The 15,830-nt window shown below is 41.0% G+C and overlaps 1 protein-coding gene across 1 annotated transcript in view; it reads right to left on the reverse strand.

The window, feature by feature from the left end:
* Window positions 1-15,830, reverse strand: part of CFAP61 (cilia and flagella associated protein 61) — an 826,389-nt gene that overhangs the window by 721,594 nt on the left and 88,965 nt on the right. Inside the window, exon 7 of the mRNA XM_029593764.1 lies at window positions 11,816-11,948. Within this exon, the coding sequence (XP_029449624.1) occupies window positions 11,816-11,948 (133 nt within the window). The remainder of the gene's footprint in view (window positions 1-11,815; window positions 11,949-15,830) is intronic.

Here is a 15,830-nt window from a genome sequence, read left to right on the forward strand (position 1 = left end):
CTACTCAGTTTATACCTTTCCAGGGCTGGGATGGATAATTGAGCTTGTTGAGATGGTCTCAATGCCTTTATTGGCATATAATAAAACCAGCAAATCTTTTAAATAAGGGGGCCTATGAGCACAGAAACAGTTGAACACCAAGAACGAAATTTTGAACTTTACCTGCCATTCCACTGGCAGCCGAAGTATTTATTTATTTATTTATGCAGATTTTTATATACCGTTACCCGGAACACATGGTTCTATCTTAACGGTTTACATAATACAAAATTATATATAAACAATTAGAAGTCAGAAATAAATACAATAAAACTTCAATAAAAATAATAAGATAGTTCAAAATTACTTAAAAACTAAAACAGCATTAATAAAGTTAAGAAATAAAAAAGGTAGAAAATTTTATATTATAAGTAGCACCTTCAAAATTGGTGAAATGTGAACAGTGCTTTGTGTACCCACCTGCAGCCTAGCAGTGGTCTTTTGGAAGAGCTAAAGCCTCCTCAAACATTTTGATGATTGCCTAGCCCATGATAAAAAGTTGCAGTAGTCAACTCTATTAATAATTAGGGTGTAAATCACAGATGCCAAATGTTTCTTCCCTAGAACTTGGCACAATCTGCAGATGACCTCACCATCAATGAAACTTGAAAATCTGTTGATAACCTGAAGCAGGGGTAGGCAACTCCTATCCTGGAGTACTATAAATAGGTCTGGTTTTCAGGATATCCACAATGAATATGCATCACATATTTCTGCATGCACTGCTTCCACTGTATACAAATTTATCTCATGCATATTCATTTTGGGGCGGATTTTAAGAGCCCTGCTCGCCTAAATCCGCCCAAATCCGGGCGGATTTAGGCGAGCAGGGCCCTGCGCGCCGGTGAGCCTATTTTACATAAGCCTACCGGCGCGCGCAGAGCCCCGGGACTCGCGTAAGTCCCAGGGTTTTCTGAGGGGGGTGTGTCGGGGGCATGTCGGGGGGCGGGCCCGAACCGCGTGGCGTTTTCAGGTCGTGTCGGGAGCGTTCCGGGGCGGGCCCGGGGGCGTAGCTACGGCCCGGGGCAGTCCGGGGGCGAGGCCGCGCCCTCCAGACCCGCCCCCAGGTCACGTCCCGGCGCGCTAGCGGCCCGCTGGTGCGCGGGGATTTACGTCTCCCTCCGGGAGGCGTAAATCCCCCGACAAAGGTAAGGGGGGGGTTTAGACAGGGCCGGGCGGGTGGGTTAGGTAGGGGAAGGGAGGGAAAGGTGAGGGGAGGGCAAAAGAAAGTTCCCTCCGAGGCCGCTCCGATTTCGGAGCGGCCTCGGAGGGAATGGGGGTAGGCTGCGCGGCTCAGCGCGCGCCGGCTATACGGAATTGATAGCCTTGCGTGCGCCGATCCAGGATTTTAGCGGCTACGCGCGTATCTACTAAAATCCCGCATACTTTTGCTTGCGCCTGATGCGCCAGCAAAAGTACGCCAAATCGCGCGGTTTGAAAATCTACCCCTTTGAGTGCCCTGAAAACCAGACCTGTTTGTGGCACTCCAGGACAGGAGTTGCCTACCTCTTAGAGTCTAATCGGACTCCCAGACTCGTCACTACCAACTTCGAATATAATTTACCTCAGACTAGAGGACCGCACTGTTAATGGCTGTTGCTGCCTACTAAGGCAAAGCAATTCAAATTTCTGTGGGTTCAATTTCAACAGGTGATGCCTGAACCAGTTATCTACAGCAGCCATACATACATTCAGTTTGACCATGGTGTGTGCAAATTGGTGTCCTCAAGCAAAGAGTGAGTGACTGAAAGTGGGAAAGAGACTCTACTAAGACTGGGTTTGTACCAGCATGCTTTGGAGTGTGTGTAGGTTGGGCTCATGGATAGGGGAAAACTAGGCTGAAAGTAGGTGACAGTTGCTTGTCAGGTTGGATCTGTGCCAGTGGGAGAGCATCTGCTCTGATTCTGACAATTTTGGGATGAAATAGCTTAGTAAGGGGTTCAGTAAGCACTGTTTTGGTGTGTGGGTGAGCTGGTCTGGGCAGATACTTGGTCTAGGCATATGGAGGATAAACAGGTGAGAGGGAGCCAGGGTTGTTGCCTGGACAGGCTCTGTGCTAGTATGATTTAGAATGTGAGTGAAGCTTAGGAACAGGAAATAAGGGGACACAAGCAAAAGACAGCTGCTGGTGAGGTCAGGTCTGTGCAAAGGGGAAGAGAAAGCATGGTTCTGTGTGTGAAGAAGTCAGTGTTGTGGGTGATGGGAAGGTGTGCAGGTAAGTGTGACAGTAAGGCATTGATCGGATGTGATTTAGTGCATGTGTGTGAAGCATGTGGGTGGCCAGAGGCTGAACAGCATACACATTGTGGCTATGAGAAGCCTAAAGCAGAGGACACCCAGCCAGTTAGGTTTTTGGAATATTCACAATGAATATTCATTAGATAACATTTGCATACTATGGAGGTAGTGCATGCAAATATATATCATGTATATTCATTGTGGATATCCTGAAATCCCGACCAGCTGGAGGTCATTTAGGACAGGTTTGGAAACCACTGGTCTAGGGTTTGTTATAATACATTTATATCCTTGAGGTGAGTTATATATCCCTTATAATAGGATGCACTGATGTGTGTTATATATACATCTCGGCACTCCCTGTTACTGTATAAGAGATGAAATAATGTTATTGGTGAAAAAATAACTAGCAATATTGTATATAAAGAAGTTTTGTTGCAATAAGAACATTAATATGATTGCAATGTTTTGTTAATCTCTTCTAAATTCTACATATTAATGTTAAATTGGTGGTTAAATTACACCAAACTCCTGATAAACATTTTATTCTGGGTGACCAGAGAGTTAGATCAGGGAGAGCACTCACTGTAGCACACTTTGATTTTAACAAGGCCTTTGACATGGTTCTACAAAGGCAACACAAACAAACTGGGTGGCTCTAGGTATAGGTTCTAAAGTGACTGGCTAGGTTAGAAAATGTTTGAGTGGGAGGTGACAAAGGCTCACTCCAAGAACCAGACCAAGGACTGATCCCTCCGGCACACCAGTGGGTGTGCCGGAGGGATCAGTCCTTGGTCTGGTTCTGGTTAACATTTTCATTAATGATATTACGAAAATGCTATCAGGAAAGGTTTGCCTTTTGCAGATAATACCAAAAACTACAACAGAATAGACATCCTGAAAGGTATGGAAAACATGAGGAGCGATCCAGTAAAGCTTGAGGAATAGTCTTGCAGCTGTGATTTAATGCTAAAAATGCAGGGTTATGTATTTGGGTAACAAAAACCCAAGAGAACAAAACAGCATAAGGGGTGAAGTTCTTCATCTAGGGATGATCAGATCTGGTGATCGTAAGATGGCCAAACTGATAGATAAGGTGACAACAAAAGCCAAAAGGATGCTTTGGTGCTTAAGAAGAGGAACAGCCTACAGGAGAAAGGAGGTGATATTGCCACTATATAAGACCTTGGTGAGACCTCATTTGGAGTACTGTGTACAATTCTGGAGACCACAACTTCAAATAATATAAACCAGAAGGAGTTCGTTCAGAGGGTGGCTATTAAAATGTTCAATAGTCTTCATCATAAAGCATATAGGGACAGACTTAATGATCTAAACATGTATACCCTGGAAGGAGGGAAAGGGAGTTATGAAAGAGATATTTAAATACTTCCAAGGAATAAATCCATAGGAGATGGGTCTCTTTCAACTGAAAGGAGGCTCTAAGAACAAGGGGTCTTGGGATGAGGGTGATAGGAGTAATCTAAGGAAAAAGTTTTTTACAGAAAGGGTGGATGGATGCATGGAACAGCCTCCATGTAGAGGTGTTGGAGACAAGACCAGTATCAGACTTCAAGAAGACATGAGTCAAAGAAAGTGGATCTCAGAGGGAGATGATGGAACTATAAAGATGAGAAGGAGATGTGGATGGGCAGACTGGATGGGCCGTATGGTCATTATCTGTTGGTTTGGTCTATGTTTATCCTAATTTGCTTTTTCTTTTTCACTTTTGTTGACAGATTCACTAGTGCTTTAAGTTAAGTTTTCCTGAGATCCTGCCTTTAGGTAGCACATGAGTTTAAATGATGCTAAATACGAGTTAAACATGGAGATACCATGTTTGTTGATTCTATGTCCTCACAAAAGGGTTATTTGGGGATCATTTTGCTCAACAAAAAATTACCTCACCCAATAATCACAGAAAAAAATGGTTACCATGATACATACCCCACAGATAACAGGAGAAGAAGAAAGAAAGAAACATGTACCAATTATTGAAGAAAATAACTCTCCCTCCAAAAGAAAAGGAACCAGGGCACTGATAACAATGCTAGCAGTCCAAAAACGTTAATAAGGTCAAACCAGAAAATTCTAATTTGGCACTTTTTTGACAGCGGGTCCCAAACTGTGAAATTCCCTACCAAGAGAGATTTGATCCATTTCTGACACTAAATTCTTTAGGCAGCATCACAGAATTATCTCTTCTGAATGGCTTATAACTCTGACAGCCGATCCATTTAATGCTTTGCCCACAGCAGTTTTTCATTTGATTACTTGAACTCGTTGCTTTTATGTTTTGTCTGCTCTATTATAGATGTTTTATTATACCCTGCCCTAAACGTTGGAAAGATGGGTAAGAAATCTGTCAAATAAATAAATAAATAAATAAATAAATAAATAAATAATGCTGAAAAATGAATTGTTTGCCATAAAAATGAACAAACCTAATTTGAAAGAGTTAATAGAGTTCAAATAAAAACATGTATGTCTTAGTTGTACACACAGAAAATGGAGTTGTGCCCACAGTGATGATGCAGATAACGGAAGTGTTATACTGCTCCTTAACATTAAGGAAATGTAAAACAAACTGCAATTTCCATCGTGTTTTGCTTTCTTTGGCAAGTGCATGCATCAGGTTAAGAACATAGCGCTCTTTCAGACTGAAATGTGTCAGTTGCCAAACTCCGCATCCTCTCTGAGGATCTTCGGTTTCCTACCTCAGAGCATCACCAGCACAGTACCAATCATCAGAACGACTGATGTAAGCCCTGGCTGACCTGTCCACAAGATTCCTTTTCCCCCACAGACATGATAAGCATGATGGTTTATTTTACTGCATGAAATTAAATCTCAATGAAGAGGAAGCAATGTTAAAATAGGGTGGGAGGTATTACGTGATCAAAGGTGCAATCCAAATGACTATCACAAAGGCTGAAAATGTAACCCTCTGCATAACCTACTAAAGCTCAAATGTACGGTACATATTTTACCAATTAGGGATACGCTATACTATTCATAAACAATCCATATGTCAGTTTCCATTTCTCAAACTATTTGATTAAAAAAAAAGGTTTAATAGTAAATGAACATCGACTTTAAATCTGAGTTATGGTCTCTTTAAGTTCTTTTCTTTTTGTCATTTCTACAACTGCCAATAAGAAGTTTTCTCAAGGAGTGTCTGACTAGTGGCTGAATAAACAATAAGTTGAAGAGGCAGAGGAAAGATGAAAGGTATTTCACATTTTATTTTATCAGAGTTAACTGGATGCATCATGCCACAGTAGAGTCCTGCATATTACATTTGCTGAATTTTATAGTAGCTATATAAGCATGGGGCTTTGAACTTTTACTCCCAATATGCTTGGGGTTAGATAACAATGGCCTTCCTTATTAGGGAATAAATGCAATCTAGCACTGACACTGCCTACAGAAATACTCTTAATTCCCAAAAGACCCCACCTGACTTCCTTCCTACCTTAGTCCATTTAAACCAAGGAAGGATGCTAATTACCAACAGGTTTCCTCAATTCTACATCTGGACAGATCAAGTAATGAGATTCTCATTACAGATAGAAGGAAGGCAGAAAGTATTGCAAACTTTAAACTGGCACTACAGCTCGGTGCACTGGAAATTGTTTGAGATGGCAGCATTTTGCTGTGACAAGAAAAAAAGCCAAGTGTCGCCAGCATATTTCCCCTAAAACAAAATGGCATTGAAGCCGAGCCCTAATTTCACAGCACATGCAGCATGAAGTTGAAATTTTCAATTTGCATCCCCCAAAGATAACCATAGCAATTTTTAAACAGCATTACCAGCTGTAGCAGGTTGCATTTGCACAGCTGTTTAACAATGGCAACGCAAGAAAAATCCAAAATAAACATGGGGCTTTTTTTCCCTCCCCCAAAGAACAAGTGCATTTTTTGTCTTGTTTGAGCTCCTGAACAAAAGCTAAGCTGCTGCAGTGGCCTGGCTGCTCTGTAATTTGGAGTCCAAGGCTTAGCAGAGGCTGATTAACCAATCCATCTACCATATGTGCAAAAAGGAGTTGCCAGCTTTATTCTCGGCAGGGAAAATTGGCATCTCTCTTGGCTCACATGGAGGTGTCTTTCCATCTACAACAGCACTGGTGAGGCCCTATTGTGATGGTTTGAAACATCGTTTCCTGCCTTACACATGGCAGAAAGTGAATGAGAGAAATATATTATTTATAGCACTGCTGTTTGTAATGGGTTATTATACAAATAGCTCATTGTCATTTATAATTAGGTTTCAAACAGCAGGGCTCGCACATATGTTTCTGTGAATTAGGGAAAAAATTCATATTTTGACATAAGAAATATGCATCTTCAATAACCCCAGCAATGTTGCAACATGATATATCACATCTTATTCACATGGTGTTATTTCATAGAATTCATTGATTCATTATTATGTCATGTGATAATAATAAAATATCAAATCTTTTATATTTTCTGCTACTTTCTTTAAGATATCTGCTATCAATTCAGAATCTTGACTGTAGTAGAGATCATGAAAAAGCCTATCCTGGGCCTGATTCAGCAAGAGGTTTCTCCCATTTAGTGTGATATAGGGGGGGTTAATGCATATAAAAGAGTATATCTGCTGGAACAGTTCTCAATGATCAGACCAGACCAGTTGTTTGATTCAATATTTCCAGAGAAAAAAGTCATAAAACCATCCTAATATGCAGCCCGATAGTAGGATTTAAGTGGGCCATTGAAGACTCATAACCCTAATGACTGTGTATGGTGCCTGAACCATCAAACTGTCTATACTGCACATACACCAATGATACAAAGTTCTAAATGGTTGTTTGCCTTCCCGCTTACATAAAGGTAGATGGATGAACAATTCACAACCATGAAAACAATCTGTATTGGCAAAATTCTAGGACACAATATCAGTGATTTGTGGGATACAAAGCAGGTCATGACCTCAGATTTGTATTGTTTTATTTCAATCAGGTATTTGAATCATAATCTTGGATTGCAAAAATATTTTCCAAGTCTGAACAAAATCCCATACCTGATCCAAATTCAAGTCTGGATCAACAGAACAAACTTCACATCAATCAGCTTGCTTCTACTAAGATAAGTTACTCTCTCCTCTCATCACTCATGATTTCTCTTGAACTATATCATTTGGGTCACAAAGACCTGTAAAAAAAAAAATCTCTCTCAGAGTAGCTATGCTAGTTATAAATGTCCTTTCAACTGAGTGTTATGACAATACCTTAACTGTGCCTTCCATCATTTCTGAATAAAGATCACCTCAATTTAATTTATAGTTTGTGATCCTCTTTATGGAAAAGAGCAATTCTCAGGCACTCGCCAGCCATAATAAAAGCAATAGTTTGTAGCAAGCGCTATAGTAGAGGTACAGTGGAAGCAGCCAGAGTGTGGAAAGAATGTACCAGCTCCAGCTCATCCTTGGAGTGGGGAAGGGGGGAGAGTTTGAGGAGTGGGAGAGGATGGGTGGAGTTCTTGGAGAGTGGGGTGACTTACAGGAGGGACTCAAGCCATGATTTAAAATATGTATGGGGAGCCACTATGGCCTGCAATTTTTTTTTATTGGGGGAGGGGGATTCAGGCACTATGCCCTGACATATTTTGGAGGGGTGGGGGATCGGGCCTGCTGGCCAGAAAATTTAAGTTACCCAGCTATATTGTGAATACAGCTAGTATGGTTAAAGTTATCTGACTACATGTAACCAAATAACTTTAGGACTGCTTTGTGTCATGACCAGACTTATCCGGATAACAAGGATTACCCAGTCAAATTATTTGGTAAGTTATCTGTGCCCCAGAATGCCCCTGACATGCCCACAATTTATCCAGATATGTTTTATCTGGCTAAAAGCTTATCGAATAAATTGGAACCAGTTATTGTGGCAGGATTTTTAAATTCCATGCTTTGCCTGGCTAAAACTTGAATTTAGCCAGAAAAACCATTTGAATATGGACTTTTAAGTACTTGAGGCCAGATCCAGGTCAGACAAGCCAGGACCCGGGCTACATACCTACACTTCCTCAGGGAAAGTGGCCAACACACATTAGCCATTCCCATTTATATATAATCAATAGGTGAAGGTAGGAAATAAATACAGTAATTAATCACAGAGAACCTAATACAAGTAAATACTAAAGTATGTGTCTGTTAAAAGTGCATTACTGTAACCTGATACAAAGTAATCTAAAGATTATTCTTTTCTTTTAAATTACTTTGTAAACTTGATGTAGTAGAACTGCTTATTTTCTTCCTAAGGGGGTCATTTATCAAAATGCTATAAGGCGTTTTCGCATGCGTTAAGGGCTTATCGCATGCGAAAAGTGCCATTAACGCATGCGATAGCACCATAACGTATGGTGCGATGCAAATCCGAAAAAGAGGAGGCGTTAGGGGCAGGAATGGACTGGGTTAACTGCAATAGGGGGGGAGAGAGAGAGAGAGAGAGAGACTAGCCATAAGGCCCTCACCCTAGATAGGTATTTATATCTCTATGGGAGGCCCACCTAGTAACTCGAGGTGAGGTTTAGGTATTAGTGTAGGGGGGTTAGGGGCCACTTTGACATTCAAAGTGAGATATATGAACAGAACAGTGCTCGCTTGTGAAGATTTGATGACCCTCGGAGTAAGAAAACTCACTCAAAGATGATTATTTGTGCAATGTTCTCTCAACATAAGAACATAAGAAATTGCCATGCTGGGTCAGACCAAGGGTCCATCAAGCCCAGCATCCTGTTTCCAACAGAAGCCAAACCAGGCCACAAGAACCTGGCAATTACCCAAACACTAAGAAGATCCCATGCTACTGATGCAATTAATAGCAGTGGCTATTCCCTAAGTAAACTTGATTAATTTTCCCCGATTAGTCTTAAATGTGCTACTTATTAACTTCATGGAATGCCCCCTAGTCCTTCTATTATTCGAAAGTGTAAATAACCGATTCACATCTACTCGTTCAAGACCTCATATGATCTTAGACCTCTATCATATCCCCCCTCAGCCGTCTCTTCTCCAAGCTGAACAGCCCTAATCTCTTCAGCCTTTCCTCATAGGGGAGCTGTTCTAGCTGGACTAGGTTGAGAGAACATTGCACAAATATCATTTTTGACTGAATTTCCTCACTCCGAGGGTCATCAAATCTTTACAAGAGAGCACTGTTCTGTTTGTACGTCTCACTTTGAATGTCAAAGTGGCTCCTAACCCCCTACACTAATACCTAAACCTCACCTTGAATTACTAGGCGGACCTCCCATAGAGATATAAATACCTATCTAGGGTGAGGGCATTACGGCTAGTCTCTCTCTCTCTCTCCATTGCAATTTGCGGTATTGCAATTTGCGGTAAGTTAGCTCTTTGCATAGGTATTAGCGCAAATTGCGATAAACTGCCTATTACCATAAAACACGTCCCTTTTTCTATTGCAGGCAATATTTAGTGCATTTTGATAAATCCAGGCCTAAGTGACTTAACTAGTTCACTGAGGACTCATCCTCTGCAAAAAATGTGTTTCTATTGCATTATAGTAGGATTTAATTAGCATTGGAAATGGGTGTGCTCACTGCAGTACTTTTAGGAAGATGATTAATAAGGATGTAAATGAGGAAATCTCATATGCAAATTAGGTTTTAGCAGGCACATGGTAAATAGGGTGCTCTCCTCCACCCACTATTTTGGCACTTCCAGGGTGTGGTTAACCCATTATTTATCTCCTCACCTCACCAAAGTGACTCAGTTTAATTGGACAGTGTTTCAGCACGAGTACATTTTCAAAGGCTTAGCCTGGATCTGTAAACATAATATGTGGCTAGATTAGCGACAACCACACAAATGGATTTTTAGTCGCCTGAAAGCATGTTCATACGTTCACAACATGCACGTCTTTAGCCTCATGATAAAAAGGTGTGCTAGTGCTAGGAGCATTTTGGGGTGTGGTTAGAAACTCCACATGTATATTTAACTTTCAAAAATATCCGCACATAATAGGCATGCCGCTAGCATGCGTACTTTACACCATCATTCAACAAGCCAATCTCATAACACAATGTATACATTGGCTGGGTTGGTGTGGGCTAAAAAGTACACACATACTTTTGTAGTTAGGCATGCCACTAAATATTTACCCTTATATATGAAAATAACTGGCATAATCGGCATCTTATAATACCCTATATCGCAAAGCTTCATCATGCTGGTCTAGTCCTCAGGATAACCAAACTATATAAATTCACCCATTCATATACCTCATCTATGCAAATATATCTCATGAATATTCATTATGAGCAGCCTGAAAACAGCTCAACTGGCATCCAAGAACCATAGCTGAGAACTATTGAGCATTACACAACAAACATGTAAGTGGGAAACAATATCTCTAACAGAGAATAAACAGCTGCAAATCACCTTGAGATGGAGCCCTAACTGAATGAGAGACCCCTGGAGTCAACCTCTTAAGCCAGTCCAAACCAGGCATCAAAATGTTAAAAAGTGTAGTTATTGTACCATCCTTGATTCCTCACCTGTCCCTTTCTCTCTTTCCCCGGGTTCCTCTAACTATCTAATCCCAAGGTTCTTATCCTCCCCAATTCTGCCTTCCTCCCATTCATTTCCTGATACCTATCTCTCCCTCCAGATTCCACTCCTTCTCTTTTCCTCTTTATTCCTTCCAGTTTCTTTCTTCAACCTTTCAGGTTTCTCTTTTACCCCTCCCTCTTTCTCTCTCTGGCATCCTCTCCTGCCCCCTCCCTCTTCCCCCATGTTCCTCTATTCTTCCTATCCTCCACTACCCATTTATCACTTACATATTTTACTCCACCACAATAGTAACAGCAATGGCAGCAAGAGCAGAACAAGGACATGGTGGCAGAGAACATGGGTTGCTGGTTCCCATAGCTGCTCCTCCTCCTTTCTCACACACTTCCTTGCTAGATAGAAAGCATGTGAGAGTGGAACAGCTGTGAGGACTGGGAGCTGCCTTTGGTGTTGGTGCTAGAGTGAGAGGATGGGGAGGATGAGGAGGAGGAAGAAGAATGGGACTGATATGGGAGGGTGGGGAGGATAAAAGTTGCTTTCCCTTCTCTCCTTGGCTGGACCAAGGTACCAAAGGTACAGGTATGACAAACCAATACATAGTGTCCCATATCAAACCCCCAGACTAAGCAAAATGAAAGCCACATGAGAACATTCTTGATCCATAGCAGGCATACCCACTGACCCATGGCTTTTTGGTGTGCATTTATCTGAATTTTCTCTTTTAACTTGATTTCCCCACTCTGCTTGGACAGTGATGGAAAATATTGCAGCAAACTATTGGGAAATGCCTCAATTAAACAGAAACTCTGCCACACTAGATCTCATCCCATTTCCTCATGCCCTTCACGCCAGTTTCATATTTGGTGAAACACTGCATTACCAGAGGCAGAGGACGAAGAAAAGATGTAAGGTATTCCATTTTTCTTCCCCAACTAGAGTAATCTCTATTGCACTCTTATCCAGACCATGTCAGACACTGACCTCACAGACAACAGAATAATTATCTTCATCCTGAGCCTCTATCAACTCAGCAAGAAAATATTCTCCATATGTTGCCCTCAGAATATCACTGTGACGCATGAAGAGTGGCATGAGGTCATCATGGTCCTCTACCCTGTGAAAGAGAAGAGCTTGTTAAGCCAGAACATCAGCAGAACCATTTCTGCAAGTCTTTGACATTTCATACTCCTTTCAGAATCTGTTTTCAGTGAACCTGTACTTGGCTGGCTTGAGCTATGTATCCCTAGCAATTTAATCTTTTCATATTTTTTAAGGTTAACTTTTAACCTTTGAAAGTCAAAATGACATGGCCTTCTTACATAAAAAATAAATAATAATTTTTGGAAGCCAATTCCTTCCATCTTCTTTTCTTCTAGAGGTTCAGAGATATAAAACAATTTCAGACTGAGGTTAACATCATACTCTTATCTATTTGCTAGATATGATTATAATATGGCCATGACTATGGGAACAGGATCATCTAAATGCTCAATGGTTATTCCAAGAAACTCATGTAAATAGTTATCACTACACAGCTTGGAATCCTTGATCTGTTTTACTGTGCCTTGTATCTAATAAGAGAAAAGATGAAACTTCATCATGGCAGCACTGTTCTATCATTTACAAATGATGACCTCCAGAACACAGTTACCAGAGCTCATATGTGGTAGCTGTTTAATAAAATAGGCCTTATTCAATAAATATTTTTCCATGAACACAGAATGGGAAAGATCCTCTCTTGAATAATATCCAGTTACTTTCATTTTTGGTATGCTAACATTATAATAAAAGCATTGACTCTTTTACATCCAATATATATGAAGTTCCAAGTTACTAGTTATGCAAGTCCCCTTCATTATAGAGCCGATAATTTCTTTCTTTTATACCTAGTGGTCTTCCTAGCTGATCTGGGCACGGCATTAGAGGCAAGCTGAAATCATGGCACCCAGAATTCTAATAAGATTACTGGAGCTATGAACTTTTTAAAAGAAATTATGTTTAGCTCTTACAGAGCCATGATGCCTTATGTAAGAACACGTAAACCCCTGATGTTGCATTGGTCAAATATGTTGAAATACAGATTCAATAACTCTGTGTTGCCTATATAGACCTTGCTGGCACTCTTTGGCTAACATGCATTAAAGCAGATGTTTCTCTTGGCTTACATTTTTTGATAAGAAAATAACCAAATAATAGGCTGTAGTTTCTGTTGAAATAAAAACTTGAACCTAATGTGGGGCTAATTCCTTCCTTGGCCTAATCCTTGATATCTTCTGAATCATATGTAAGGTGGAATAAGATAGCTTGTCTCTCCATAAATCAATCTATTATTTGACCTACTGTTAAATAACAAAGGGGAAAAAAAAGTAATAGGCATTGTGCCATTCAAAAGCATGTTACGCTCACACTGGGGACTTTCCTTTAGTAAAAACAATTTCAGTGAAGCTGAACTGCTGCTTTAACTGCCGTCTAAGGAAAAGCACCTGGCAAAGTATTTTATTTACATGAAGGACATAAGAGCAGTTAGTCTGAGTTTATGGTGTTAAGATATTAATGGCAAAGAACACACAATAACCTATGAATATGAAGCTGTGAAGAAGCAGGCTTCTCTGTTAGCTTTATAGTGACCTCTAGTGGCCACGTCTATTATGACATCCATCCCAAGCTCATTACAACCAATAAACCAAACTTATGTTTTTAATTATCATGTATTATGGAAGACCCATCATACACCAAGCCTAAGCACTTAAATAAATTGTGTGAGGATCAGAGAAGTTGTAACCATTGGTTCAAATGCATCCCAAGCTCACCACTGGGAAGGCAAGTTTTAACGGATCTAGCCATTAACTAAAGAGTTAGCCAGCAAGATCTATCTAGTTGAAAATTGTCCCCCCTGCAGAACAGATAGCCACTGAAAATGTTTACATTCCCAGGGGAGTGTTTAGGGACAGGGGAGACAGAAAGAACTATGTGCATTTATTGGATTTTCCAATATAATCATGTAGTTTTTCCCACAGATACAGCATTATGGAAGATATGCAGATACATTTGTACCCATCTAAGTTTTAACAAATTTTCAAAGAGATATCACCAGCATAGTTTCTTTTTAAAAATCTCCCACAGTTTATGTGAGTATAAAAAGTACCTATACAATCTTGCCACCAAGCAGTTTACTCAACATTACCCCCCTGAGGGAGTAAGACACACACGACAGAAATTAATTCAGTTGGAAGAATGTAGCACACTTATTTAAATTATTCAGCAACTATCAGTAAATTTTAAGTTAGAATCTCACTAGAATACTAATCTAGCTGATTTTTCAACAGTAACCCCACTTGCTTTTCAGTGTCGGCTAGTGGCCTACAAAATAAGTGAAGTGACAGGGTGAGGGTCTCCTTACTTCATCTCCTCCCTCTTGCTTTCCATCTTTCATTACCCTCTATTCTGCCCCTCCCCTCCTTTTCTCTCTTCCTCACCTGGGCTTCTCTTTCCTGCAGTGGAAGCTTGCAGATAAACCTGCTGCTCTGGCTCAATGGCAGAAAAGGCTCCATCCTGCCTCTTTTCTTTTCTGCATCCCAGACCAGCAGAGGCAGCTTGGACTCAGCTTCACCCAGCTAAAAAAAGTCTCTGGCAGCTGCATATCCTGCTCGACTAGCTGGGTTCTCTCCCTCCTGCACTACAGCTTATCTCTACCTTCATAACAAATTTTGAGCACAGAGTGACTGCGCTTATGACTCCTGAAATATGGTTACAGGGAGTCTGCAATTGGACAAAGAACCTCTGTTTTCCATGGGAATTTCTACCATGTCAATTATACATAGTACGGATGTGCTTCTTTTTTTTCTGCCATGTCGGGCTACGGGTCATTTTTTTTTTCTCTGCAATTTTCACCAAAAAAAAAAAAAACCACCCCAACCCTTGCCCTGATGGTCCAGCAGGGATCCCGGGAGCGATCTCCCACTCTCGGGCCGTCGGCTACCAGTAAACAAAATGGTGCCGTGGCCCTTTGCCCTTACCATGTGACAGGCGCTACCAGTGCCATTGGTCGGCCCTTGACACATGGTAGGAGCAATGGACGGCCGGTGTCCCTGTCACATGGTAAGCGCCATTTTGTTTACTGGCAGTCAACGGCCTGTGAGCTGGAGATCGCTCCCGTACCCTTGCTGGACCACCAGGGACTTTAGGCAAGTTTTGGGAGGGGGGGGGGGGTTAGGAGGGTGAGGGGTGTAATTAACTAAATTTGAAGGGTTGGGGTGGGTTTGGGGTTTGTTTTTTTTAATAAATGTGCCCCTCCCCCCCCCCCCTTCGCGCTAACCCGAACAACGAATATTCCCCAAAGTTCGGGGAAAATCCATCTCGGGATTCGGGTCCTCCAACCCATGCCGAATTGGACTATTTCTTTGAAATTTTTCAATTCAGCAAAAACGATTTACATAGTGGAAACAATGTTAATAGACTATATAATTGCAAAGTACATGCATTCTTTTTAAAAGAATACCTTGCAACTAAATTAGCCAATACAAAAATATGCATGTAGAAAATGGAGAAAGGTGTTGTTACCTAATAATTTCCTTTCTTTGAGTCTAGTCAGACCAGCCCAGTTGAGAGGGTTATGATCACTGACCAGCAGATGGAGACAGAGATCAACAGGCTTGCTGATGTCACATCCATCACATCGTATAGGCATTTAGTATTACCTGTAAAAAGCTAACTTTAGAAAATTTCTCTTTTATTATTGTTATTTTAACCAGGCAGCTTCTAAGCCTAAAACAAAGAAAAATTGGTTGTTACCTGCTAATTTTTGTTCCTGTAGTACCATGAATCAGTCCAGACTCCTGCAGTTTCTCAGTCTGGAGAATTGTTTTTTTAGGTTTTGTGAGCCTTCCTCCCGGGAGTTTTTGGGTCCTGGTGGATCCTTTTCTGTCTGGTTGAGGTGAACGGGCCGAGCAAATTCTAACGTGTAACTGTCTCTTATTACGCTGAGGATCCATTGATC

This window comes from Rhinatrema bivittatum, chromosome 3, assembly GCF_901001135.1.
Source record: "Rhinatrema bivittatum chromosome 3, aRhiBiv1.1, whole genome shotgun sequence".
Lineage (NCBI taxonomy): Eukaryota > Metazoa > Chordata > Amphibia > Gymnophiona > Rhinatrematidae > Rhinatrema > Rhinatrema bivittatum.